The following is a 26550-nucleotide window of genomic DNA, read 5'->3' as shown; positions in this document are numbered from 1 at the left end:
AACACTTTCAGTAGAAGATCTCCTATAAATAAATAAAAACTCCCATAGACAAATAAATAAATACATAAATACCATTGCATGTGATCACGACAGTAATTGCACATGCATATGTGTCACGACAGCACATAGACTACACATGCATTTCACAGTAATTGCAATTCATGTGCAAATAGAGGAGCCCTTACAAAAGGAAAAAAAGAAAAACCTTATATTCTTAACAAAAGTAAAAAAATAAATGAAACAAAAATGTACAATGATAAAACAACTTTTATAAACTCAAAACGAAAAACAATTCTAATCTGCTACAGGATACAATTATCAACATTACAATTTAGTAGTAGTGTTATAGCCACAGTGTTGTTCCCCATTGTAAGTTCTCTTGTCCTAAATGTACAGTCGTGAACTTGAATGTATTGTTTCATGTATTGTTACTTTGGTAAAGCGGAGAGGATGTCCGTGCTCTGATTGGAGAATCAAACTAACGCTCAGCCGACCAATCAGAAGTCAGCACTGCTGCTATATATACCGCCTGTGAGCGGCCACAGAGAACAGTTTCTCCCTCGTGTGAAATCATCTGATACTACAAACATGTCTGGAAGAGGAAAGGGCGCCGGTAAAGCCAGAGCAAAGGCAAAGAGCCGCTCCTCCAGAGCCGGGCTGCAGTTCCCCGTGGGCCGTGTGCACAGGCTGCTGAGGAAGGGTAACTACGCCCAGCGCGTCGGAGCCGGAGCTCCCGTCTACCTGGCCGCGGTGCTCGAGTACCTGACCGCTGAGATCCTGGAGTTGGCCGGTAACGCCGCCAGAGACAACAAGAAGACCAGGATCATCCCCCGCCACCTGCAGCTGGCCGTCCGCAACGACGAGGAGCTGAACAAGCTGCTGGGAGGAGTGACCATCGCCCAGGGAGGCGTGCTGCCCAACATCCAGGCCGTGCTCCTGCCCAAGAAGACCGAGAAGGCCAAGTAAAGCCAGACCCGGATAACAACACAACGGCTCTTTTAAGAGCCACCCACTCCAGAGAAGGAAACAAAACTGTTGCCTGATTTCTAACTGAAACTTGTTTGCAGGTCAACTTGTCCACATTTTAGTGACTTACAAATGGGTGAGAATATGTCAAACATGGCAAAGAAAATAATTGTCAAACGTCTCACTGGTCAAAACTAACAGTGATGAATTGGTCAAATCCCAAAACTAAAAGCCTGTTAAATATTCCAACAACCGAATTGAATTAAACCATATAAATTATAAAGTGCTGTGATTTCAGGTACTCTTGAGTCTTGTTTTGCTTTGTCTATCCAAAAGTTAAAACTTGTCTAAATCCAGTTAAATGCCATATTATCTTCGCTCTCTAGTGGTGGATTTGATCACTGACGGTCATTTAACTGTGAATTCAAGTCACAGACAAAGCTCCCATTTATATATATATATATATATATATTACATTTTTTTTACGATTAAATAAACACAATTTTGATTGTTTTGTTTCATTTAGCAAAACCCTACACACAATTAGCACAACCACAAACCCAATTAGCAAAACACCTTAGCTCCTTTGCAAAATGAACCACTCTTGTAAAAACTCTTCACTAATTGATCAAAACCATATTTTTTTACCATATGAAACACACATGTTGCATATGACTTATCTATGTTTGCACCAGTTACACACCAGTTACACACCAGATACACACAAGTTACACACCAGATACACACAAGTTACACACCAGTTACACACCAGATACACTCCAGTTACACACCAGTTACACACCAGATACACACCAGTTACACACCAGATACACACAAGTTACACACCAGTTACACACCAGATACACTCCAGTTACACACCAGTTACACACCAGTTACACACCAGATACACACCAGTTACACACCAGATACACACCAGTTACACACCAGTTACACTCCAGATACACACCAGTTACACACCAGATACACTCCAGTTACACACCAGTTACACACCAGTTACACACCAGATACACACCAGTTACACACCAGTTACACACCAGATACACACCAGTTACACGCCAGTTACACTCCAGATACACACCAGTTACACACCAGATACACTCCAGATACACACCAGATACACACCAGTTACACACCAGATACACTCCAGTTACACACCAGTTACACACCAGATGGGTGTGGTCATTTGGCTCATGGGTGTGGTCATTTGGCACATGGGTGTGGTCATTTGACAGTCAGTGCTTTAGCATTGCAAAGAAGTGACATTTTGATAAACTTCTGTGTCTTAAATACATACAAGTGTGTTCAGTGTTGTAAATCACTGTGTGTGTTGTTTTGCACAAAGTGTGAACTGACTTTTTGTGTTACAGTGGTGCAGATCTGAGGCCCAGTTTTGCTCCTTGACTGTAAGGTTTTGATAATTGGGCTAAACTTTAGATTTTAGTGTTTATTCAATAGTAAAAACAACTATAATATTAGTTAAAGTTTGTAGATCCCACAAGCACTTCTGTGAAAGAACTGTGTTTGTTAATTGTGTGGTTTGCAGTTATTTTTGTTGAGTTGTTTAATACACAGTAAAGTACCATCAGTGATGAGATCAACTGCTTTGAAAATACATTTACTGTATCAGAAAACAAAATAAACACGTGTTCTAACTAAGAAAGGGTTAGGGTCAATTACAGAATTCACAGACTGGGAAATGCTTTGGCATCAAAGGTGCAACATACAATGTAAAATATATGAAAAAGGGAATGCATAATATTTTGTATTTACAAACAACTGGATTGAAGCTATGAATTTACCTTGTAATTATTTCTTGTGATTTAGTAAGAATTGAGCATTATTATCAATATGTGTACTTTTGGTTTTATTAAATGATAGTTCTGAATTTAGTAGTTTCATCTGAGATTTTCTTTTCTTTTTTTTTATTTAGATATTTTAGAAATCCTTTAGTTCTTTATTTCAATATTTCCCAGAGGAATTGTAAAATAGAAAACACCACTTCTTATAATCCACCAATCAGCTTCGAGGAACAGCACAGCTTATCTGCATGAGGCTTGCTTTAAACCGCGGGGCGGCGCGCTCTCAAGTCATTCGTCCGTCTGTCCTCAGAACAGCTCACGATGCCTGAACCCGCCAAGGCCGCGCCCAAGAAGGGCTCCAAGAAAGCCGTGACCAAGACCGCTGGAAAAGGCGGCAAGAAGAGGAGAAAGTCCAGGAAGGAGAGCTACGCCATCTACGTGTACAAGGTGCTGAAGCAGGTCCACCCCGACACCGGCATCTCCTCCAAGGCCATGGGCATCATGAACTCTTTCGTCAACGACATCTTCGAGAGGATCGGCGGAGAGGCCTCCCGCCTGGCGCACTACAACAAGCGCTCCACCATCACCTCCAGAGAGATCCAGACCGCCGTGCGCCTCCTGCTGCCCGGAGAGCTGGCCAAGCACGCCGTGTCCGAGGGCACCAAGGCCGTGACCAAGTACACCAGCTCCAAGTAAACCCCAGTGTGCTCCAACCTTTCAACAACGGCCCTTCTCAGGGCCACCCACATCTGACAAAGATGAACGTCTACCACTTGCTTTTATTTATTTATTTTTATATAATATTATATATATATATATAAAGGTCTCCACCCAGAGTAAAATTAGGTTGGTTAAACCGCTCTAAATTTGCAACGTCTGGTTAAATTCAAAGATTGTTTGACGGACTTGAAATGAATCATGCTCTGAATAAAGCAGTAAACTAAATATGTAAAGTTGGTTACTGGAGTGTTATACTCTATTGTAAATGGAAATGTTAAGTATTCATTCACAAATGTTACAACCTCGTAGATGAGCATATTTAATGTAGGCCCATATTATTAATAATGTATATACTTAGATTTTTGTGAAATGTTTCAAAAGTGGAAAGATGAGCACTTACGCACTTTATTGTGGAGTTAATTGTATGCTGTGAATGAACAGTATTTTCATTTAAGTGAAAGGGCATCGTTTTTCAGTTTGTTAATATCGTGAGAAATGTGTACGTTTTTTTCTTTTAAGACTAAAAAAAGCAAAAGTATTGTTCTGCGTAAACGACCTTTGGGAGGCACGTTCCTATTGGTGGAAGAACGGCCACGCCCACAGACTGTCTTCACCTGCGTCCGCAAAAGCAGGATAAACACCATTGGAGCGGCCGTTAGAGCCACATCTGACTCTTCCACCAAGAAACAGTAAACATGAGTGGACGCGGCAAAGGAGGAAAAGGACTCGGTAAAGGAGGCGCCAAGCGCCACCGCAAAGTTCTCCGTGACAACATCCAGGGCATCACCAAGCCCGCTATCCGCCGTCTGGCTCGCCGCGGCGGCGTGAAGCGTATCTCCGGTCTGATCTACGAGGAGACCCGCGGAGTGCTCAAGGTTTTCCTGGAGAACGTGATCCGTGACGCCGTCACCTACACCGAGCACGCCAAGAGGAAGACCGTGACCGCCATGGACGTGGTGTACGCCCTGAAGAGACAGGGCCGCACTCTGTACGGCTTCGGAGGTTAAACGACACTTGACTGAACACGACAACAACAACAACGGCTCTTTTAAGAGCCACACACATGTGCAGAAGAGCATTATCTTTTCTCATGGTTACACCTCGTTTGATCCTAAATTATTAAACCTGGAAAAAGTAGAATAAAACCTTAGATCTACAGCGTGGCTATGAACTGTCTCAGATATATATTGTATTTTATATATATATATATATAAATGGGAGCTCTATCTGTGACTTAAATTCACAGATAAATGACCAGTGATCACATCCACCACCAGAGAGTGAAGATAATATGGGATTTAACTGGATTTAGACAGTTTTAACTTCTGGATATAAAGACAAAACAAGACTCAAGAGTACCTGAAATCACAGCCCTTTATCATTTATATGGTGATTATATGGATGAAATGGACTGAACTGAAGTAACTGGACATTTACAAAATGAAAAGACCAACTTTAGCAGTGAACCTGAAAATGGGCACTTGGAGGTAATATTGAATGTACTGGTCAACTAAATGTATTAGAACAAAATCATAACTTCGTCCCTGGATGTCTTGGGCCCAAAATGAGTCCAAGACATTGTAACATCTTTCTGTTGTCTTTAGTCCACATCCAGAGCTGTCACAGCCCAGACAACCCCCTCTGCTCAAAACAATCTTCTGCTTCTTTATGCATTATCTCCCCCCGGGATGGTAAATAAGTTGGGAAGTATGAACCCGCCCAAACGTTATGAACCTGAGACTGGCCGTTGGATACGGGCCTGAGTCCGTCAATCGATCATGTTTATATGTTTGCAGACTGTGAGGATGCAGAGTTTACAACCGGCCACTAGAGGCCTGTATAGTCCAAGCTCAGGGAGCCGAGTAAAAGACCTGAGGACGGGCGAGCAGAGAGTGTGGAGCACGGGACGTAACATCGATTAGTTTATACCTGGCAAAACATTCCATTTCCATAGCATTTATTACACGGCCCTCAGACCCACGGCCCTCAGATCCACGGCCCTCAGAGGCCCTCAGAGGCCCTCAGACCCACGGCCCGCAGAGGCCCTCAGACCCACGGCCCTCAGATCCACGGCCCTCAGAGGCCCTCAGACCCACGGCCCTCAGATCCACGGCCCTCAGAGGCCCTCAGAGGCCCTCAGACCCACGGCCCTCAGAGGCCCTCAGACCCACGGCCCTCAGACCCACGGCCCTCAGAGGCCCTCAGAGGCCCTCAGACCCACGGCCCTCAGACCCACGGCCCTCAGACCCACGGCCCTCAGAGGCCCTCAGACCCACGGCCCTCAGACCCACGGCCCTCAGAGGCCCTCAGAGGCCCTCAGACCCACGGCCCTCAGGCCCGTGGTGGTCATCAGTTTGATGATATGTTCAGTTATTAAACTCATGGATCATAGTTTTACGCCTGTAGGTTATTCGAGGCATTTGGGCTCACCCACGGCACCTCGCCCGTTCACGTCACCTACACGCGCTCTGATTGGTCTAGACCAGGGGGGTCAAACTCAATTGGGTCGCGGGCCGAACACAACGTAAAAAATAAAACAATACAAAATATAAGAACTAAATAGCTTTATAAAGCCTACGCTGTTTTTCAAGCAATTACTGGCTCAATTAAAAGAAATTACAAACACGTTTGTTCTCATAAACTGAAATGTATTTAGAAAAACAAGTGTCATTTCACCAACTCTGAGCTTCAGTTTATGAGCATCACAACTTCAGAGTTGATCTACAGAGATAAACATTTAGTCTATTGTTAAATATAGTTAAATATTGTATTTGAATTAACAAAATAAACTTCTCAAGATCTAAAACAACCTTTTAAAAGTACTAAGTAACATTTCCACTTCTGTGTAGTCCTCTGTAGTCCTCTGTAGTTCTCTGTAGTTCTCTGTAGTTCTCTGTAGTCCTCTGTAGTTCTCTGTAGTTCTCTGTAGTTCTCTGTAGTTCTCTGTAGTCATCTGTAGTTCTCTGTAGTTCTCTGTAGTCATCTGTAGTCCTCTGTAGTCCTCTGTAGTCCTCTGTAGTCATCTGTAGTCCTCTGTAGTTCTCTGTAGTCATCTGTAGTTCTCTGTAGTTCTCTGTAGTCATCTGTAGTCCTCTGTAGTCCTCTGTAGTTCTCTGTAGTCATCTGTAGTCCTCTGTAGTCCTCTGTAGTTCTCTGTAGTTCTCTGTAGTCATCTGTAGTTCTCTGTAGTCATCTGTAGTCCTCTGTAGTTCTCTGTAGTCATCTGTAGTTCTCTGTAGTTCTCTGTAGTCCTCTGTAGTCATCTGTAGTCCTCTGTAGTCCTCTGTAGTTCTCTGTAGTTCTCTGTAGTCCTCTGTAGTTCTCTGTAGTCATCTGTAGTCCTCTGTAGTTCTCTGTAGTCATATGTAGTTCTCTGTAGTTATCTGTAGTCATCTGTAGTTCTCTGTAGTTCTCTGTAGTTCTCTGTAGTCCTCTGTAGTTCTCTGTAGTCCTCTGTAGTTCTCTGTAGTTCTCTGTATCATCTGTAGTCCTTTGTAGTTCTCTGTAGTCCTCTGTAGTTCTCTGTAGTTCTCTGTAGTCCTCTGTAGTTCTCTGTAGTCATCTGTAGTCCTCTGTAGTTCTCTGTAGTTCTCTGTAGTTCTCTGTAGTTCTCTGTAGTCATCTGTAGTCCTCTGTAGTCCTCTGTAGTTCTCTGTAGTTCTCCGTAGTTCTCTGTAGTTCTCTGTAGTTCTCTGTAGGTCTCTGTAGTCATCTGTAGTTCTCTGTAGTTTTCTGTAGTTCTCTGTAGTTCTCTGTAGTTCTCCGTAGTTCTCTGTAGTTCTCTGTAGGTCTCTGTAGGTCTCTGTAGTTCTCTGTAGTTCTCTGTAGTTCTCTGTAGTTTTCTGTAGTTCTCTGTAGTCATCTGTAGTTCTCTGTAGTTCTCTGTAGTCCTCTGTAGTTCTCTGTAGTTCTCTGTAGGTCTCTGTAGTTCTCTGTAGTTATCTGTAGTTCTCTGTAGTCATCTGTAGTCCTCTGTAGTCCTCTGTAGTTCTCTGTAGTCATCTGTAGTTCTCTGTAGTTCTCTGTAGTCCTCTGTAGTCCTCTGTAGTTCTCTGTAGTCCTCTGTAGTTCTCTGTAGTTATCTGTAGTTCTCTGTAGTCCTCTGTAGTTCTCTGTAGTTCTCTGTAGTTCTCTGTAGTTCTCTGTAGTTCTCTGTAGTTATCTGTAGTTCTCTGTAGTCCTCTGTAGTTCTCTGTAGTCCTCTGTAGTCCTCTGTAGTTCTCTGTAGTCATCTGTAGTTCTCTGTAGTTCTCTGTAGTTCTCTGTAGTTCTCTGTAGTCCTCTGTAGTCCTCTGTAGTTCTCTGTAGTCATCTGTAGTTCTCTGTAGTTCTCTGTAGTTCTCTGTAGTCCTCTGTAGTCCTCTGTAGTTCTCTGTAGTCATCTGTAGTTCTCTGTAGTTCTCTGTAGTTCTCTGTAGTTCTCTGTAGTCATCTGTAGTTCTCTGTAGTCATCTGTAGTTCTCTGTAGTTCTCTGTAGTTCTCTGTAGTCATCTGTAGTCCTCTGTAGTCATCTGTAGTTCTCTGTAGTTCTCTGTAGTTCTCTGTAGTCATCTGTAGTTCTCTGTAGTTCTCTGTAGTTCTCTTTACACCTGAACTGACTCACCATTAAACACAAACACACGTGGAGCGTTTAAGGAGGTTAAGTTTCGCCTCAGGCCTTGAAAATATAGAATAAGTTGCATGAGCCACAGTTTCCATCAAACCAAACTCTTTCTCAAATCGTGGGCCAAATATTATGTACAAAATAAAACAATACAAAATGGCCACTGGGGGAGTCTGCGACATGCTGCAGCGAGCCACGCCCTATCCAGATATTATAATAGATCCATGCATGATGATCTGGTGCCGACCATAACTTTATTCACACGTATTTACGACATAATAAGCATCATGTTTAGCATTTTGTGGCGCTGGCTACTTCCTGGTGTATTTGTCGATACACTTATGATGCTAATGTAGACTTATTTATGTTTGTTTTTCAGTTTCATTCGAACTTTTCACACCACAATTGTAAATCATTGTAAGCTGTCTTGATCTGCGTTTCAAATACACAACTATTCAACGCGTAGAGAGCAGATCTGAGAGCAGTACAGTATCTGTGTTAGAGATAATTGTGATGTAGAATGTACCAGCTTTAGCTCACACTTCCAGGTTTGTTCTCTACTGTTATTGTCTGTGTTAAGGATAACTGTTGTGTTATTTTAACATAACTGTTGTGTTATTTTAACATAACTGTTGTGTTATTTTAACATAACTGTTGTGTTATTTTAACATAACTGTTGTGTTATTTTAACATAACTGTTGTGTTATTTTAACATAACTGTTGTGTTATTTTAACATAACTGTTGTGTTATTTTAACATAACTGTTGTGTTATTTTAACTTAACTGTTGTGTTATTTTAACATAACTGTTGTGTTATTTTAACTTAACTGTTGTGTTATTTTAACATAACTGTTGTGTTATTTTAACATAACTGTTGTGTTGTTTTAACATAACTGTTGTGTTGTTTTAACATAACTGTTGTGTTATTTTAACATAACTGTTGTGTTATTTACCTGCCTTCTCTTACACGGTTTGTATGTCTGCAGTGCTTCTTCATTGTTGTCATTAAATAGTTTTCCTGACATTTAGTGTATTTTTTCAGTTACCGTTGCTAAATATACTTTAACCCTTCGGGGTCCGAAGCTTTTTTGGCCGTTCTTGGGTACCTTCAATTTTGCCCTGATATACTACATTAAGAAATGTTTACCAGACCAATGTTGGGTATCTTTTTTCCAGCACAACCTCATCAATATGTTCAGTTAGTTTTTCACTTTGACATACTATTTCAACATACTGGACCTAAACACACACAGAAAACACAAAGTCTAGAAAAATTATGTTTTTTTCATTATAAAACCCTCAAACATGCTCAACCAAGCGTTTAAAAAGGTTCAAAGTGAACCACAAGGTGCAAATATGAACATATAAAAGTATTCTTGTGATATATACAAGCAATAAACAACTATTTACAATAAAAAGTTGCTAAATCCACAGGCGTTTTTCTATTTGTGCTACAACAGTTTCTGTCCAAAATGACAGAGAGCCACATCACAGGCCTTGTACTTCCATGTGAGTGATGTTCAGAAGGAGCTCTAAACCAGGTCTAAACCAGGACTAAACCAGGACTAAACCAGGACTAAACCAGGTCTAAACCAGGTCTAAACCAGGACTAAACCAGGACTAAACCAGGACTAAACCAGGACTAAACCAGGTCTAAACCAGGTCTAAACCAGGACTAAACCAGGTCTAAACCAGGACTAAACCAGGTCTAAACCAGGACTAAACCAGGACTAAACCAGGTCTAAACCAGGACTAAACCAGGTCTAAACCAGGTCTAAACCAGGTCTAAACCAGGACTAAACCAGGACTAAACCAGGTCTAAACAAGGACTAAACCAGGTCTAAACCAGGACTAAACCAGGTCTAAACCAGGACTAAACCAGGTCTAAACCAGGACTAAACCAGGACTAAACCAGGACTAAACCAGGACTAAACCAGGTCTAAACCAGGTCTAAACCAGGACTAAACCAGGACTAAACCAGGACTAAACCAGGTCAAAACCAGGTCTAAACCAGGACTAAACCAGGACTAAACCAGGACTAAACCAGGTCTAAACCAGGTCTAAACCAGGACTAAACCAGGACTAAACCAGGACTAAACCAGTTCTAAACCAGGACTAAACCAGGACTAAACCAGGTCAAAACCAGGACTAAACCAGGACTAAACCAGGACTAAACCAGGACTAAACCAGGACCAAACCAGGTCTAAACCAGGACTAAACCAGGACTAAACCAGGACTAAACCAAGACTAAACCAGTTCTAAACCAGGACTAAACCAGGACTAAACCAGGTCTAAACCAGGACTAAACCAGGACTAAACCAGGACTAAACCAGGACTAAACCAGGTCTAAACCAGGACTATTTGTCATGTGACTAATGTTTACATTACTCGTGTGCGTCCTGAACATCCGGGTTAGCACAAGCTAACGTTTTTTTCAGATCCTTTTTATCACAAAAGACGACAAAGTTATTATAATAAATGCAACGCGCGCATAAAAGAGCGCATATTTTTCCGCACATTTTTAATGGAATTGAAATGATCATTACTTCGGTTTTATTAGGTGGATTTACACAAAATGAGTGTGAGTTGGTGGGCGGAGCATGTTCATGAGTGTGAGTTGGTGGGCGGAGCATGTTCATGAGTGTGAGTTGGTGGGCGGAGCATGTTCATGAGTGTGAGTTGGTGGGCGGAGCATGTTCATGAGTGTGAGTTGATGGGCGGAGCATGTTCATGAGTGAGTTGGTGGGCGGAGCATGTTCATGAGTGTGAGTTGGTGGGCGGAGCATGTTCATGAGTGTGAGTTGGTGGGCGGAGCATGTTCATGAGTGTGAGTTGGTGGGCGGAGCATGTTCATGAGTGTGAGTTGGTGGGCGGAGCATGTTCATGAGTGTGAGTTGGTGGGCGGAGCATGTTCATGAGTGTGAGTTGGTGGGCGGAGCATGTTCATGACGCTGTAAACATGCCACAGTCTTTCATGCTCTGTCCCACATAAGATAAGGTAAGATAAGCCTTTATTGTCCACACATGGGGAAATTTTGATGTTGCAACGCAGTAGATACAGGGGGAAAGAACAGAAAACTTATAGGAAGTTAAAAAAAAACACTCTTAATAGAAGAATTCTTATAAAGAAAAAAAAAAAAAACTCTTATTAACAAAACTCCTGTAAACAGGTCCTCTCATATCTTAATAGGGAATGGAGGGAAGAAAATAAAAATAAAGATAAAATAAGATAAGATAAGATAAGATAAGATAAGATAATCCTTTATTGTCCCACATGGGGAAATTCCATTGATGCAACGCAGGTAGATACAGAGGTAGATACAGAAGAAAAGAACAAATAACTTATAGAAAGTTTGAAAAACACTCTCAGTAGAAGATCTCTTATAAAAATCTCAATAATAATAATAATAATAATAGCTGGCATTAGACAAATAATACTAATAATAATGGTAAAGTAAACACTCTTATTTACATCAGTTATATGCACATGGGTATGACAGTATTGCACATGGGTATGACAGCATTGCACATGGGTATGACAGTATTGCACATGGGTATGACAGTATTGCACATGGGTATGACAGTATTGCACATGGGTATGTCAGTATTGCACATGGGTATGACAGGATTGGACATGGGTATGACAGGATTGCACATGGGTATGATAGTATTGCACATGGGTGTGAGAGTATCGCACATGGGTATGACAGTATTGCACATGAGTATGTCAGTATTGCACATGGGTGTGACAGTATTGCACATGGGTATGACAGTATTGCACATGGGTGTGACAGTATTGCACATGGGTATGACAGTATTGCACATGGGTGTGACAGTATTGCACATGGGTATGACAGTATTGCACATGGGTGTGACCGTATTGCACATGGGTGTGACAGTATTGCACATGGGTATGACAGTATTGCACATGGGTGTGACAGTATTGCACATGGGTATGACAGTATTGCACATGTGTGTGACAGTATTGCACATGGGTATGACAGTATTGCACATGGGTATGACAGTGTGTGTTGAAGAGTGTGACAGCAGCAGAAGGACAGACTGTGAAACGTCTCCTTCACACAGCGAGGGTGGATCAGTCACTGAAGGTTCTCTCCAGAGTGGACAGAGTGTCCTGCAGGGGGCAGAGTGTCCTGCAGGGGGCGACACTCATGGTCCAGCATAGATGTGAGTTTAGCCAGGACCCTTCTGTCCCCCACCTCCTGCACCGAGTCCAAAGGACAGCCCAGGACGGAGCTTTGTCCAGCTTCTTCCTCTCCCTCTCTGTGATGCTGCTGCTCCAGCAGACCACACCTACAGGAGCTGATGCACCACAGAGTCAGAGAAGGTCTTCAGGAGTGGCCCTGTCAGGAGCGGCCCTGTCACTCCAAAAGACCTGAGTCTCCTCAGGAGGTAGAGCCCACTCTGGCTCTTCCTGTACAGTCTGTGTTATGAGTCCAGTCCAGTTTGTGGTTCAGATGAACACCAGGTCCTTGTATGAGTCACTCTCTCAATGTCCCGTCCCTGGATGTTCTCTGGTGAGGGGGGCGTGGCCTCTGTGGAAGTCCACCACCATCTCCTTGGTCTTCCCCGCGTTGATGAGGAGGTGGTTCCGCTGACACCAGTCCACAAAGTCCTGCTCCAGTCCTCTGTCCTCCACATCATCATCGTCCGTGATGAGTCCGATGATGGCAGAGTGGTCAGAGAACTTCTGCAGGACACAGCTGTCCGTGTCGTGTCTGAGGTCTGCAGTGTAGAGGGTGAAGAGAAAGGGCGCAAGGATGGTGCCCTGGGGCGCCCCCACACTGCAGGGCCCCCACACTGCAGGTCCCACACTGCAGGTCCGAGTGTCAGACACACAGTCCCGGGCTCTCACAAACTGGGGTCGGTCTGTGAGGTCGTCCAGGATCCACTCTGCAGGTCGTACTCCACACCAGCCGTCTCCAGCTTGTCCCTCAGGAGCTGATGGTGTTGAAGGCGCTGGAGAGATGAAAGAACAGGATCCTCACAGAGCTGCCAGGCTTCTCCAGGTGAGAGAGAGAGCGGTGCAGCAGGAGATGACGGCGTCCTCCACTCCGATGTCAGGCCGATATGCAAACTGCAGCGGGTCCATGGCTGGGCTCACGGTGGAGCGGAGGTGGTCCAGGACCAGCTCCAGTGTCTTCATCAGGACGTGAGACCCACCGGCCTGAAGCTGTTGAGGTCTTTGGCGTGTGGTGTCTTGGGCACAGGTACCAGACAAGAGGTCTTCAGACCTGTGGTACCACCCTCAGCTTCAGGCTCATGTTCCGCGGCTTGTTGTATGGAAAACACCGTCCGGAGGGAACAGTGTTCTCAAAACAGAAGTTGATGTAGTCCTGATGCTCTGTGATGGTGCTGATGTCCTCCCCATATGGGCCATAGAGCTCAGTCCAGACAGTGGTGCTGAAGCAGTCCCTCAGAGTCTCCTCGCTCTCAGCAGAGCACCTCCTCACCACACGGGGCATGTTTAACACTTTATATGTGACACATGTTTAACACTTTATATGTGACACATGTTTAACACTTTATATGTGACACGTGTTTAACACTTTATATGTGACACGTGTTTAACACTTTATATGTGACACGTGTTTAACACTTTATATGTGACACGTGTTTAACACTTTATATGTGACACATGTTTAACACTTTATATGTGACACGTGTTTAACACTTTATATGTGACACATGTTTAACACTTTATATGTGACAGGTGTTTAACACTTTATATGTGACACATGTTTAACACTTTATATGTGACACATGTTTAACACTTTATATGTGACACGTGTTTAACACTTTATATGTGACACATGTTTAACACTTTATATGTGACACGTGTTTAACACTTTATATGTGACACATGTTTAACACTTTATATGTGACACATGTTTAACACTTTATATGTGACACGTGTTTAACACTTTATATGTGACACGTGTTTAACACTTTATATGTGACACGTGTTTAACACTTTATATGTGACACATGTTTAACACTTTATATGTGACACGTGTTTAACACTTTATATGTGACACATGTTTAACACTTTATATGTGACACATGTTTAACACTTTATATGTGACACGTGTTTAACACTTTATATGTGACACATGTTTAACACTTTATATGTGACACGTGTTTAACACTTTATATGTGACACGTGTTTAACACTTTATATGTGACACGTGTTTAACACTTTATATGTGACACATGTTAAACATGTGTCACATATAAAGTGTTTAACACTTTATATGTGACAGGTGTTTAACACTTTATATGTGACACGTGTTTAACACTTTATATGTGACACGTGTTTAACACTTTATATGTGACACATGTTAAACATGTGTCACATATAAAGTGTTTAACACTTTATATGTGACACATGTTTAACACTTTATATGTGACACGTGTTTAACACTTTATATGTGACAGGTGTTTAACACTTTATATGTGACACATGTTAAACATGTGTCACATATAAAGTGTTTAACACTTTATATGTGACACATGTTTAACACTTTATATGTGACACGTGTTTAACACTTTATATGTGACACATGTTTAACACTTTATATGTGACACATGTTTAACACTTTATATGTGACACATGTTTAACACTTTATATGTGACAGGTGTTTAACACTTTATATGTGACACATGTTTAACACTTTATATGTGACACATGTTTAACACTTTATATGTGACACATGTTTAACACTTTATATGTGACAGGTGGAATCTTTACAGACGCGACGCTAAACACTTCGACCGGCTCAAGTTTCTTTCATAAAAAATATAAATATCCGCACGTTTTACGACCTCGTTCAGAATGACACTGGAATATGTCACAAATGTATTATAAAGAGTGTCTGCTTATGATTATCATATTATTATGATTATCATAAACAGACACTATATGTTCATTGTAGGTTTTTTGACGCGTTTCAGCTCCTTCACACTTTCACCGTCTTAGGGGCTGTTGCTTTAGACATTTTTTACATACCAGAATATTTTTCAGTATTTGCAAAAGTAAATTGCTAATGCTAAGCGTCTCTACAGGGAGGAGGGGGTGCAGCCGGGTCACAGAGGCTCTCTCTTTCTCCCTGCTCAGGTCTGCGTTCAGCACGATCTTGCAATTTGTCAGGACAAACTACTATTTGAGTCGCAAACTACGCAATCTGTGAATTACTGAGCGTCGTTTGGTATGTCACAAAACGCAGCAGAAAACATGGACGGGCGGCAGGCTGAATATATATCAGCAAATATTGAAAATGTTCAACAACTCATGTAGTACTCTGACACACGTGTCACAACTAAACTACATGTTGTTGTTGTTGTTGTTTTATGGCGGTTGGTATCCAAGTGTTGCATCACCGCCAGACTTTATTCTTTCGACTTCATTTGTCAGAGTCCGACCGGCTTTATTCCAGGACTGACTCCTTCATCTTCCTCTCCTTTGACGTTCGGTGCTTCTGCCACAGCTTTATTCTTTAGGCTTTGATATTTCCACTGATGTCGTTGCTTGGCAGCCGTGCATCTACGAGACTGGGCGAGGACAGGAGACCACGCCCACCTCCAGTTCTTCACTCTGATCACTCTGACTCCCCAAAAGTAGAACCTCCATCACTCCGACTCCCATTTAGCACCTTTAGCCTGTTTTTTATTTCTGCCCAATCCAGCTCTTTTGTTCCAAGGAATCTTCCTGTAGCTTTAGCAATGATCCTGATCCTTTCAGTTTTGTTGTTGTTGTTGTTGTTTTATGGCGGTTGGTTTCCAAGCGTTACATCGCCTTCCATTACTTTGGTGTTTCAAAGCCCATGAGTTCAAAGCACGTTATAACATCCTCTTCCTCCTCATCCTCAATGCTCATTCCATGGCTCGAGCCGAACAAGAATAAAGTCTTTACTACACATGTAGTACTTTTATGCAAGAATGCAGACACTCTCAATGGCTTCAACCATTGCACAATATCTAGTTTATATATATTTTTGTAAAGGTGGATTTATTGGTAGGAGCTGTACGCCAAAAAGTTTTTTTTTTTCTTATGCCATGTGTTTATTTCTATACTGCACATTTTCAGTGATTCAATAGTGTCACTCAAATCCGAAACAATTAAAATGTATTTAATGAAGTTGATTGTTTTATCCCTTTATTGGAGGGAAAAAGGGATATTTTTTGTCGACTTTGAATTTGCTGAATTCACTCACACATATAATTTAGAATATGTTTACAGCAGAAGAGACAGTTTAGGTCTAAAACATGAGATCTGGATCGTGCTCCTCAAAAACATCTTCACCTTCTGTCTGCGCCTCCTTGTGGTTTGAATCAGAAATGTCTGTTCTATTGTTGTTTCGCTGCAGTAAGTTAGATTCAGATTTGACTGTAGATTGAGACATTTTGTTGTTTGAAGATAAAATTCCATCTAAATAATGTCAGCCTTTGCGATTTGATAATTGTGCCGAATCAAATGGTGATTGTCATATTTTGTGGTCTTATTGAGGACATTTGCAGAGGGTCTGGTGGATGTCGCCCTCTTGTGGCAGAACAGAGTAAGTTTCACACACGCTGCAGACTTGAATGTATAAGATTGATAATGATGAAGGTAAACTTTTAAAAGTGATCTCAGAGGATTTGACTGACGTTTTTTTAGAGAACTGTTTAATTGATCAAAATAGCTAGAATTATTTTTTTTTCAATTCAAATTACTAAGTCTAGAATAAATAGAATATACAGGACTCTAAATATACTGCTCAGAATGGGCCACGTACACGTAACACAAAGCTTCTTATTCTATTTCTTCATCTTTATTTGAGGGGTCCCTTGGGATTACTTTAAATTAATAACTTGATCGATCACAGATTATTCATATTCTGGACATGATCGAGGCCGTCTCTAATGGACAGGAATACTGTCCATGTTCAGTTTTTCTGCAACATGTTCCAAGCAAAAGGCTCTGTGCAGGTGAAAGGACCAGGGCAGCAGTGATAGAGCCAGTGATTCTCTGGGTGATAAAGTACAAATACAGAGGCATTCATCCAAGCACAGTCACTACCAAAGACTCAAACTCCTAGTGGCCAGAGAAGTTTGTTCCACCTCTGAAGACCGTGAGTACATTATAGGTTTGAACAGTTAGTCAGTGTAAACTGTGACTACTGTCATTAGTCACACTGACATCTGGTATCTGTAGTTCTTCCCTCTACAGGTGTCACTGAAGACTCAAGAATTGTAGTGTTGTTAATATTGATGTAGTGTTATTTTCATTAGGACTTGAATCAGAATTACAAGGTACTTTATTAAAATGGAAATGCTTTGATTGAATAACATGCATTAATACACAGTGCAGTTTTAAGTCAGTAGACTTTGGAGGCAACACAATAAGTCAGAACTAGAGTAAAGTGAATTTAGTCCAGGCTGTTGGAGGGAGAGGCTGTGCATAAGGGCTAACATAGCAAGCAAGAGGTTGTGAAGGAGAGTCCAATTACATCAGAGATCACATCCGCATCCTCTTCCGCATATTCTTCTCTGTAGTGACTCTTGGAGCTGGGCATGTGATGTCTTTAGCCTGGTCAGCACAGAAAGGCCTGATTTTTTCATGCAGATAGGTCTGCCTGTCAAAGTTCAGTCCAGGTGGGACCAGGACAGGAAGACAGTCAACCGGAGGCAGATCAGCTGAATTGCGCAGTAGCTGAAATTCCACAGGTTCTGCTTCACAGTGACTTTTTGCAAGCACCACACCTGGTCTCTCGGCATCAAAGCTGTAAACAATTAACAGGACATTTAAGAAATAGCAAACTATTTATCATAAAACACCATCATTAACCAATTAATTTTATATGAACACAATATGAGAGTTTCAATATAAACACCTGAAGTGCTGATAACTCTTGATCTTTGGAAGCCGTCTGAAGAAGGGACTCAGATGCTTCTGCCAGTCCAAGTTCTTGACAAACACTTTGCCATCCGCCGTTCCAACAAGCTGTGGGATATTGAGGTGAGACTCAGGAGAGCTGTTTTCCACTACCTGATGACAAGAGCGACAAATGTAAAAAAAATGAGAACAGAAGAAAAATAAGTTTTGCCAGGCTAATGTTTACACATTATAGTAGTCAAATAATATAAACTAACCTGAGCGATGTCTTCCAGAGTGTCGACCCTGGTCTTCATGTATGCTCGCTTGATAAGTCCAAAGCCACAATCAGGGGAGAATTTGGTGTGTCCAGCAATGGGGAAGTGGATGTCCATTGTGTGGTGAAGCTTGTGTCCAACACGCCAGGCAGCATACCACAACATGAAACTGTTTTTGTTTTGGCCACTGCAGTTGTCACAATGAAGATCCACGTATTTTTCTCCAACACCAAAGTTGTTGAAGAAATGATGCATGTAGCTTATGACTTCATTGCTTCCCTTACTTGACGACATGCCTTCATCGATCAGGAAATTGACCTGCTTCTGCATCCCTTCACAGGAGACACCAAAAAGGCCACATTGTCGTGGAGACAGGAAATACATTGGCCCCGGCTGCAGAGGGTTTGAGGGAAAGTGCATCTGTAGAAGACAGAGAGAGATTAGATTAAGACATGTGACATTTGATTAAGACATTTGTGTTTATTCATACAGTAACTGTCTAATATAGTTGTGATTCTGCATTTGCACTATTATTCTGCGACTCGGTTCAATGCTTCTACAGTAGTGCTAAAGCCAGAGCGTGAGCCAGAATAAGTAGCCATGTGTATCGCTTTGTGCAGCTGATTGGTCGAAAAATAACAAAAGCGCTGCAGCAGTTCATATGGAAATTAGGTAACACGTTTATAATGAGGCGTACACTGTGATAGTAATACGCGCGCCGAAAAACACGACCAAAAACAACAGCACACTTCCGGTTACCCACAATGCCCCGCTCTCTCTTAAAGGGTCAGCCAGGCCGGTAACACAGTTCAGCATATTAATATTAATGTGGAGTATATTTATGCTGTGAACAGTGCATACTTAGATAAATACAGCTTTATTGTCATAAAAGTCATAAAAGCATTGTCGAAAAAAGCAAAAGTATTGTTTGTTCCGGGACATCTCCCCTTCGCCCGTTCCTATTGGTGGAAGAACTGCCCCGCCACAGACTGTCTTCACCTACGTCCGGAAAAGCAGTTTAAATTCCATGGAGCGGCCACTGGTGCCACATCCGACTCTTCTACTACGAAACAGTAAACATGAGTGGACGCGGCAAAGGAGGAAAAGGACTCGGTAAAGGAGGCGCCAAGCGCCACCGCAAAGTTCTCCGTGACAACATCCAGGGCATCACCAAGCCCGCTATCCGCCGTCTGGCTCGCCGCGGCGGCGTGAAGCGTATCTCCGGTCTGATCTACGAGGAGACCCGCGGAGTGCTCAAGGTTTTCCTGGAGAACGTGATCCGTGACGCCGTCACCTACACCGAGCACGCCAAGAGGAAGACCGTGACCGCCATGGACGTGGTGTACGCCCTGAAGAGACAGGGCCGCACTCTGTACGGCTTCGGAGGTTAAACGACACTTGACTGAACACGACAACAACAACAACGGCTCTTTTAAGAGCCACACACATGTGCAGAAGAGCAACTTCTAGACTTTCGCGTTTCCACCCGCAGAATTGTCACATCAATGTAAACGAATCTCTTAAAGCAAATCTAGAAATAATCGTGTCATTAAACCATTCTCTAAATCACGCGCGAGTCGTTTCTCACTTGACAAAAACTGAGTGTTTTGTGCTTAACAAAGCTACTTTACTGAATTCACTAAAACCGTCAGCAGACGATCTGGTTGATGTCGCCATCTTGTGTATGATGAAGGTAAACTTTGTAAGTCATCTCAGTTCTCTAACATCAAATGCAATGGTATTTATTTTTATCTTTATTTTTTCAGTGCTTTTCAAACTTCCTATGAGTGATCTGTTCTCTTCCTCTGTATCGTCCTGCGTTGCATCAATGAAATTTCCCCATGTGGGACAATAACGGAATATCTTATCTCATCTTAAATCTTCTGCTTATTAATGGATCTAAGAGCCACACACAGAACATGAAGAGAAACCTTCTGGTCCGAATGAGACACTAATCCTGCTTTACAGGGGAAACATAGTATATAATTCTTTATAAATTTAATGTCTTAAGTAAAATATTGCATTACCTCCAACAAGTCTATAATATGAATATTGTTGCTTATCTGCAGTTTATTTATGAAAATGCTTCAAATTCAAAACTGAAGCGTCTGGATCAGAGGAAAACAAAGACCTCAGGAACTGTAAATGACACAATACAACATTATTTAATAAATGGGAAAACGGACAAATAACTTTGCAATTAAGAATAATTATATTTTATTTTTGTTTTCAAAACTAATTTGTTATGTTCAATCTGTACATTTCATCAAAATCAGAAACATGTGGGTGTGTCCCTCATTCGTCCAGGAGTGTTCCATTGTAGTTCTGACTCTGATACGTTTCGACTCATCCGAGTCTAGATGACTACAACTGAATATTTTTCTACATTAATTAATTTAGACATGAAACTTTAAGAACTCCTTGGGTGGGGAACCTCAAACTCTGGAAAAAGATGGTGGGCAGGGACAAACTTATATATGGTGATTTTACTCATTAACATAAACTGGATTTACAGAGGCTTAACTTCTGAAATGCTATACAAACTAATAATAGAGGCAATTTATGGTGCTGAAAAATTCATCTATAAACGTTGTAACTGTCAGTAAATAGTTAATGCATTTTTGTTTCATAGATGGGATTGATTATCACGCACATGCAGGAAAGGCAGAACCAGTGCCACGCTGAAGGCAGCACAAGCAATAGCCCAGCCCAATGATCAAGGAACCTTTTGTATGAAAAAATGATGTGATTGCGAATTTGTGTCATGTTAACTATATCAAGTCATAAACAGCATGAAATGCACTTATATGGTACCAGCAAGTAAAAGACCTGAGCTGTTTGTATTATACTGTGTTTAACAATGATTATGGGGAGTGTCTAAATGTACTGTTTTTGTTCTGTCTGTAATTTTCACGGCGTTTTACTATCAAAAAGGCTAATAAATATCTCGAGATCCATGTGCAGCGTTGTTTCTGAGGAGCTACAAACGTAATCAAGCGTCTAAATACGTTTCCTGACCTTAGGCTGATGGCAGTGAACACATAAAGTTGTTGCTGCTTTTTTTAATATTGAGGAACTTAGTTTTTTAAAGTTTATATTCACTTTCAAGCGTCATCTAAGTTTTTCTTATGCCTTTGTCTTTTTGATGATAAACCAGAATTGGACAATTATAAAAGCCACGTTGGCTTCATTTGGATCATCATCAAAAACACCTTCAATCAATATTTAATACTTCTGTTTAAAAGGCCTCGATTGTTACAGCTGTCCTTAGACAATGGAGCGGTATATATTTTTAACACTTTTTGTTTTTTTTTATTTTGACAATTTGACACCAGGAAATGATCATTAACATATGATCACTTATGGTCGTATCATAACTGTTTGTAAAATATATGATCCTATTATATTATAGCACAATCTCCACTTATTTGTGTTGGTTTGGGTTTTAATCCAAAACTGAACATCTCACTTTACATCTTAATACTTAATTTGTCATGCACCGTTGGTAACTCATGTATAAAATGTGCCCGGGCATGGACGTATACTTTGACTGTCATCTGTTTTTAAGGCAAACGTTCCATTACTTAATGTATAACTGAGCCATCAGTGATTTACCTACAATATTGTGCTTGTACTTACAATGCCTGTGTACATCAAATACATTATATCCTTCTAACACAAATTCAGCAATTAACCAAGTCGCCATGGTTTGAAATGTACATGTTGATTTCTGATATTCCTTAATTTGTTCCAAAACCTTTCTCCACACAGTTTCCACACATCACACTCGTGTAAACACATATAGTTATGTACATGAACAGAATTATACTATTGCCCCAGCGCAGACTGACACAGAAAGGCTCCTCAGCTTTGTGTTTACTACCGCCACAAACTCGGTTAATTACAACTAAACACTGAAGCCACACTACAAGTTTAGTTTGTGTATTTACTCCTTGACATCTCTTTTGTTTGTCTAAATACAAATAGTTTCTTATGTATCAAAGTTTAGTCCACTTTAAAGCTAAATGTAGGAAAAAGTCGATGCCGAGTGTCTCGCTGGTGTGGACATGGCCAGGGTTTGATGGCTCGTTCTTAAAAACACAAGACTCTGTCAGTCTATGACTGCATTAGACAACTAGATGTGACTTTGTTCTAAAGATTCGTGTCAAATAGTTTGCAAAAAATTAGTCACGTTACTGTATTTTTAACTCTAAACTGCGAAGAGAAAACACAAAGCGGAGCCGGCGCCGCTCAGCAGAGAGGGTTGAGTCTCTACGGTTCTCATGTCCGTTATAAGGATCCTCCGCGCGCGCCCCGGCTCCAGACACAGATCTAACCGACACGAATCATGGCAGAGACCGCTCCCGCAGCAGCCCCGGCTCCGGCCAAAGCCAAGGCCCCCAAGAAGAAGGCCGCGGCCAAGAAGAAGGACGCGGGCCCCAGCCTCACGAAGCTGATCACCGACGCCATCGCCGAGTCCAAGGAGCGCAAGGGCACTTCCGTGGCCGCGGTGAAGAAGGCGCTGGCGGCAAAGGGCGTCGATGTGGCGAAAGCCAACAAGCGCATCAACACCACTCTGAAGAAGATGGTGGCCTCAGGCACCGTGAGCCAGACCAAGGGCACGGGGGCCTCCGGCTCCTTCAAACTGGCCACGAAGGAGACCAAGCCCAAGACCGCAGCGAAGAAGAAGAGCCCCGTTAAAGCCAAGAAGCCCGCGGCGGCGGCGAAGAAGGCAGCTTCCCCCAAGAAGAAGGTGGTGAAGAAGGCGCCCGCCAAGAAGGCCAAGTCCCCGGCCAAGAAAGCGGCGAAGAAGCCCGCCAAGAGCCCCAAGAAAGTGGCAGCCAAGAAGCCCGCCAAGAGCCCCAAGAAAGCTGCGCCCAAGAAGGCCGCCAAGGCAGTGAAGAAGAGCCCCGCGAAGAAGGCCCCCGCAAAGAAGGCCCCGGCAAGGAAGGCCAAGAAGTAAAGTCACAGCGACCACCACGACCCTCAAAAGGCTCTTTTAAGAGCCACCACTCTCTCTAAAGAGCAGCTCTTCCCTTGAATATCAATGTTGCAGAATCACAATCACAGTAATCATGAAACACATTATGTTTATTACTGGGAGAGTCAGTTTGGTTTCAGGAAAGAACGACCTACATCTTTAGCACTTCCACAGAAAACAGAACATATCACCACAGCAATTGAAAATAAACAGCGCTCTAGCAGTTTATATCGACCTCAAAAAGAACTTCCAAACCATAGACCATATTCATTGAAGACAATTACAGGGATTGCAGGGGGCGCCACAATGACAATATCTGTGGCTCGGGTAAAACTTTGGGACTCATTGGATTGTCACTCAAAAACATCACCTAAGCTCTCTATATTTATCAGTTTAAAGCAACAACAAAATCATATTAATTTGAAAAGGGAAAAAAAATGACTGAACCATTGAAGTGTGGCATGTCGTAAATGTGAAACGTTAAACAAGTTGTCTTAAACAAAATGTGTTCAAAACCATCTTGTTTTGTTGTTGTTTTTATATATTTGTTTTCTTCTCTGCTCCTTTTTGATTGTGCTGGTCATTTCTGTGAACGTAAATAGCACAACATTGACACAAAACGGTTCTTCTGTGAGACTCACCCACAGAAGAACAGAATTATAATACAATACTATAGTACTTTACAAGGCAGTGCAATAGGCACGTTGTCTTGCTTTATTTCATCAGTTTCACGTTTTTATACATTTATAAAAATAGTATATATTTTGTATTTTTTATTATTATGTTTTCAATATTCTCTGTCCATGAAACAGCTGTAAATAAGAGTGTCACTATTGTTATTATATAGTATGAGAGCTTTTTTTATAAGAGCTTTTCGAGTTGTTTTCATCCGTTATTTTTCACTTCTGTACCTACTTTGTGTTGCAACAGTGGAATTTCCACATTGTGGGACAAATAAAGGCTTGTGATCTTATATCACTACAATATATTATTCTATGTGATCCTGAAACATGGACGCATTGTGACGTTTTTGACGAACAAAGTGTTTAATATGTTTGATGAGGACAACTCAAAATGAACTGTTACAGTTTCAAAAGCCTTGAAGAAACTCAAACTAAAATCTGATCACGTTATTTATGAAGTTATAGAATGAAAGGGACAGAACACGGGGCGCGTGGGACAGAGGCGTGGTTAATGTTTGAATTCAGAGCGCGAGCCCAGCTCAGCCAATCGGCTTCGCCCTGGTTGTATAAAGCCCGCTGCCGCTGGCTGAGAGAGCAAAGAGTTTCAGGTTTGACACTGACCCAAGAGCAGAGAAAATGGCCAGAACGAAGCAGACAGCGCGTAAATCCACCGGAGGAAAGGCTCCCAGGAAGCAGCTCGCCACCAAGGCGGCCCGCAAGAGCGCCCCGGCCACCGGCGGCGTCAAGAAGCCTCACCGTTACAGGCCCGGCACCGTGGCCCTGAGGGAGATCCGCCGCTACCAGAAGTCCACCGAGCTGCTCATCCGCAAGCTGCCCTTCCAGCGCCTCGTCAGGGAGATCGCCCAGGACTTCAAGACCGACCTGCGCTTCCAGAGCTCTGCCGTCATGGCTCTGCAGGAGGCCAGCGAGGCCTACCTGGTGGGTCTGTTCGAGGACACCAACCTGTGCGCCATCCACGCCAAGAGAGTGACCATCATGCCCAAGGACATCCAGCTGGCCCGACGCATCCGCGGAGAGAGGGCTTAAACTGACCCCGAGTGAACCCAAAGCAACGGCTCTTTTAAGAGCCACCAACACATTCTAAGAGCCACACTTGACCAGAACATTGCTTGGAATCCTAAATAGGGCCACCTTTAAAAAAACATATTAAATACCAACTCAATTAGGTGAAACTGTCATGTTCATGTGCAATTATACTCTCAAGCAATTAAGGCCAAGTTCATGTGCCTATAACTGATGTAAGAGTGTACGTAACTGTATTAGTATTTAGTCTATAAGAAGTTTTTTTTCTCATACTTCCTAAAGTTAATTCAGCCTAACACGTATGTTATATCATATATTTATAAGACATTTTTTTTTTTTGCCATTGCCAATGAACTGAATTCACGAACATAAGATTAAGATAAACCTTTAATAATCCACACAGTGGGGAAATGTCAGTGTTACAACATAGGTACAGAAGTGAGACATCAGATAACTTACACTTTTAATAGTTAAGATATTCCTTTATTGTCCCACATGGGGAAATTTCATTGGTGCAACGTTGGTAGATACAGATCACTTATAGGAAGTCTGAAAAACACTTTCAGTAGAAGATCTCCTATAAATAAATAAAAACTCCCATAGACAAATAAATAAATACATAAATACCATTGCATGTGATCACGACAGTAATTGCACATGCATATGTGTCACGACAGCACATAGACTGCACATGCATTTCACAGTAATTGCAATTCATGTGCAAATAGAGGAGCCCTTACAAAAGGAAAAAAAGAAAAACCTTATATTCTTAACAAAAGTAAAAAAATAAATAAAACAAAAATGTACAATGATAAAACAACTTTTATAAACTCAAAACGAAAAACAATTCTAATCTGCTACAGGATACAATTATCAACATTACAATTTAGTAGTAGTGTTATAGCCACAGTGTTGTTCCCCATTGTAAGTTCTCTTGTCCTAAATGTACAGTCGTGAACTTGAATGTATTGTTTCATGTATTGTTACTTTGGTAAAGCGGAGAGGATGTCCGTGCTCTGATTGGAGAATCAAACTAACGCTCAGCCGACCAATCAGAAGTCAGCACTGCTGCTATATATACCGCCTGTGAGCGGCCACAGAGAACAGTTTCTCCCTCGTGTGAAATCATCTGATACTACAAACATGTCTGGAAGAGGAAAGGGCGCCGGTAAAGCCAGAGCAAAGGCAAAGAGCCGCTCCTCCAGAGCCGGGCTGCAGTTCCCCGTGGGCCGTGTGCACAGGCTGCTGAGGAAGGGTAACTACGCCCAGCGCGTCGGAGCCGGAGCTCCCGTCTACCTGGCCGCGGTGCTCGAGTACCTGACCGCTGAGATCCTGGAGTTGGCCGGTAACGCCGCCAGAGACAACAAGAAGACCAGGATCATCCCCCGCCACCTGCAGCTGGCCGTCCGCAACGACGAGGAGCTGAACAAGCTGCTGGGAGGAGTGACCATCGCCCAGGGAGGCGTGCTGCCCAACATCCAGGCCGTGCTCCTGCCCAAGAAGACCGAGAAGGCCAAGTAAAGCCAGACCCGGATAACAACACAACGGCTCTTTTAAGAGCCACCCACTCCAGAGAAGGA

The 26550-nt window shown here is 42.3% G+C and overlaps 7 protein-coding genes across 7 annotated transcripts; 6 read left to right on the top strand and 1 right to left on the bottom strand.

The window, feature by feature from the left end:
• The first annotated feature begins 557 nt into the window (after positions 1-557).
• LOC140376593 (uncharacterized) lies at positions 558-26550 on the top strand. Its single transcript, XM_072462072.1, has 2 exons — positions 558-962; positions 26071-26550. The coding sequence occupies exons 1-2, from the start codon at positions 589-591 to the stop codon at positions 26489-26491; spliced, it is 795 nt and encodes a 264-aa protein (XP_072318173.1). The 5' UTR covers positions 558-588; the 3' UTR covers positions 26492-26550.
• Positions 3108-3550, top strand: LOC140376591 (histone H2B 1/2). The gene has a single exon (XM_072462069.1). It carries the CDS (start codon positions 3108-3110, stop codon positions 3480-3482), a length of 375 nt encoding a protein of 124 aa, XP_072318170.1. The 3' UTR covers positions 3483-3550.
• LOC140376621 (histone H4) lies at positions 4198-4530 on the top strand. Its single transcript, XM_072462107.1, has one exon. The coding sequence runs from the start codon at positions 4202-4204 to the stop codon at positions 4511-4513; it is 312 nt and encodes a 103-aa protein (XP_072318208.1). The 5' UTR covers positions 4198-4201; the 3' UTR covers positions 4514-4530.
• Positions 17396-18998, bottom strand: LOC140376632 (uncharacterized). The gene is made up of 4 exons (XM_072462118.1): positions 18753-18998; positions 18263-18682; positions 18004-18158; positions 17396-17892 (listed from the first exon to the last, which is right to left on the bottom strand). Exons 2-4 carry the CDS (start codon positions 18680-18682, stop codon positions 17628-17630), a joined length of 840 nt encoding a protein of 279 aa, XP_072318219.1. The 5' UTR covers positions 18753-18998; the 3' UTR covers positions 17396-17627.
• Positions 19334-19678, top strand: LOC140376618 (histone H4). Its single transcript, XM_072462103.1, has one exon. The coding sequence runs from the start codon at positions 19342-19344 to the stop codon at positions 19651-19653; it is 312 nt and encodes a 103-aa protein (XP_072318204.1). The 5' UTR covers positions 19334-19341; the 3' UTR covers positions 19654-19678.
• Positions 22517-23240, top strand: LOC140376588 (histone H1-like). The gene has a single exon (XM_072462067.1). It carries the CDS (start codon positions 22611-22613, stop codon positions 23223-23225), a length of 615 nt encoding a protein of 204 aa, XP_072318168.1. The 5' UTR covers positions 22517-22610; the 3' UTR covers positions 23226-23240.
• On the top strand, positions 24542-24989 carry LOC140376603 (histone H3). The gene has a single exon (XM_072462085.1). The coding sequence runs from the start codon at positions 24563-24565 to the stop codon at positions 24971-24973; it is 411 nt and encodes a 136-aa protein (XP_072318186.1). The 5' UTR covers positions 24542-24562; the 3' UTR covers positions 24974-24989.

This window comes from Eucyclogobius newberryi, unplaced genomic scaffold, assembly GCF_026437365.1.
Source record: "Eucyclogobius newberryi isolate DKJ021-1_F unplaced genomic scaffold, fEucNew1.0.hap1 SCAF_37, whole genome shotgun sequence".
Lineage (NCBI taxonomy): Eukaryota > Metazoa > Chordata > Actinopteri > Gobiiformes > Gobiidae > Eucyclogobius > Eucyclogobius newberryi.
Note: the sequence above shows the minus strand (reverse complement) of the source record. Positions and strands in the feature narration are given on the sequence as shown.

Coding starts and splice junctions, on each gene's coding strand:
- LOC140376593 (XM_072462072.1), top strand. CDS start 589: ATGTCTGGAAGAGGAAAGGGCGCCGGTAAAGCCAGAGCAAAGGCAAAG. Junction 963..26,070: donor AAGAAGACCGAGAAGGCCAA/GTAAAGCCAGAC, acceptor GAGCGGCCACAG/AGAACAGTTTCTCCCTCGTG.
- LOC140376591 (XM_072462069.1), top strand. CDS start 3,108: ATGCCTGAACCCGCCAAGGCCGCGCCCAAGAAGGGCTCCAAGAAAGCC.
- LOC140376621 (XM_072462107.1), top strand. CDS start 4,202: ATGAGTGGACGCGGCAAAGGAGGAAAAGGACTCGGTAAAGGAGGCGCC.
- LOC140376632 (XM_072462118.1), bottom strand. CDS start 18,682: ATGCACTTTCCCTCAAACCCTCTGCAGCCGGGGCCAATGTATTTCCTG. Junction 18,159..18,262: donor CTCTGGAAGACATCGCTCAG/GTTAGTTTATAT, acceptor TCTTGTCATCAG/GTAGTGGAAAACAGCTCTCC. Junction 17,893..18,003: donor AAGAGTTATCAGCACTTCAG/GTGTTTATATTG, acceptor AATTGTTTACAG/CTTTGATGCCGAGAGACCAG.
- LOC140376618 (XM_072462103.1), top strand. CDS start 19,342: ATGAGTGGACGCGGCAAAGGAGGAAAAGGACTCGGTAAAGGAGGCGCC.
- LOC140376588 (XM_072462067.1), top strand. CDS start 22,611: ATGGCAGAGACCGCTCCCGCAGCAGCCCCGGCTCCGGCCAAAGCCAAG.
- LOC140376603 (XM_072462085.1), top strand. CDS start 24,563: ATGGCCAGAACGAAGCAGACAGCGCGTAAATCCACCGGAGGAAAGGCT.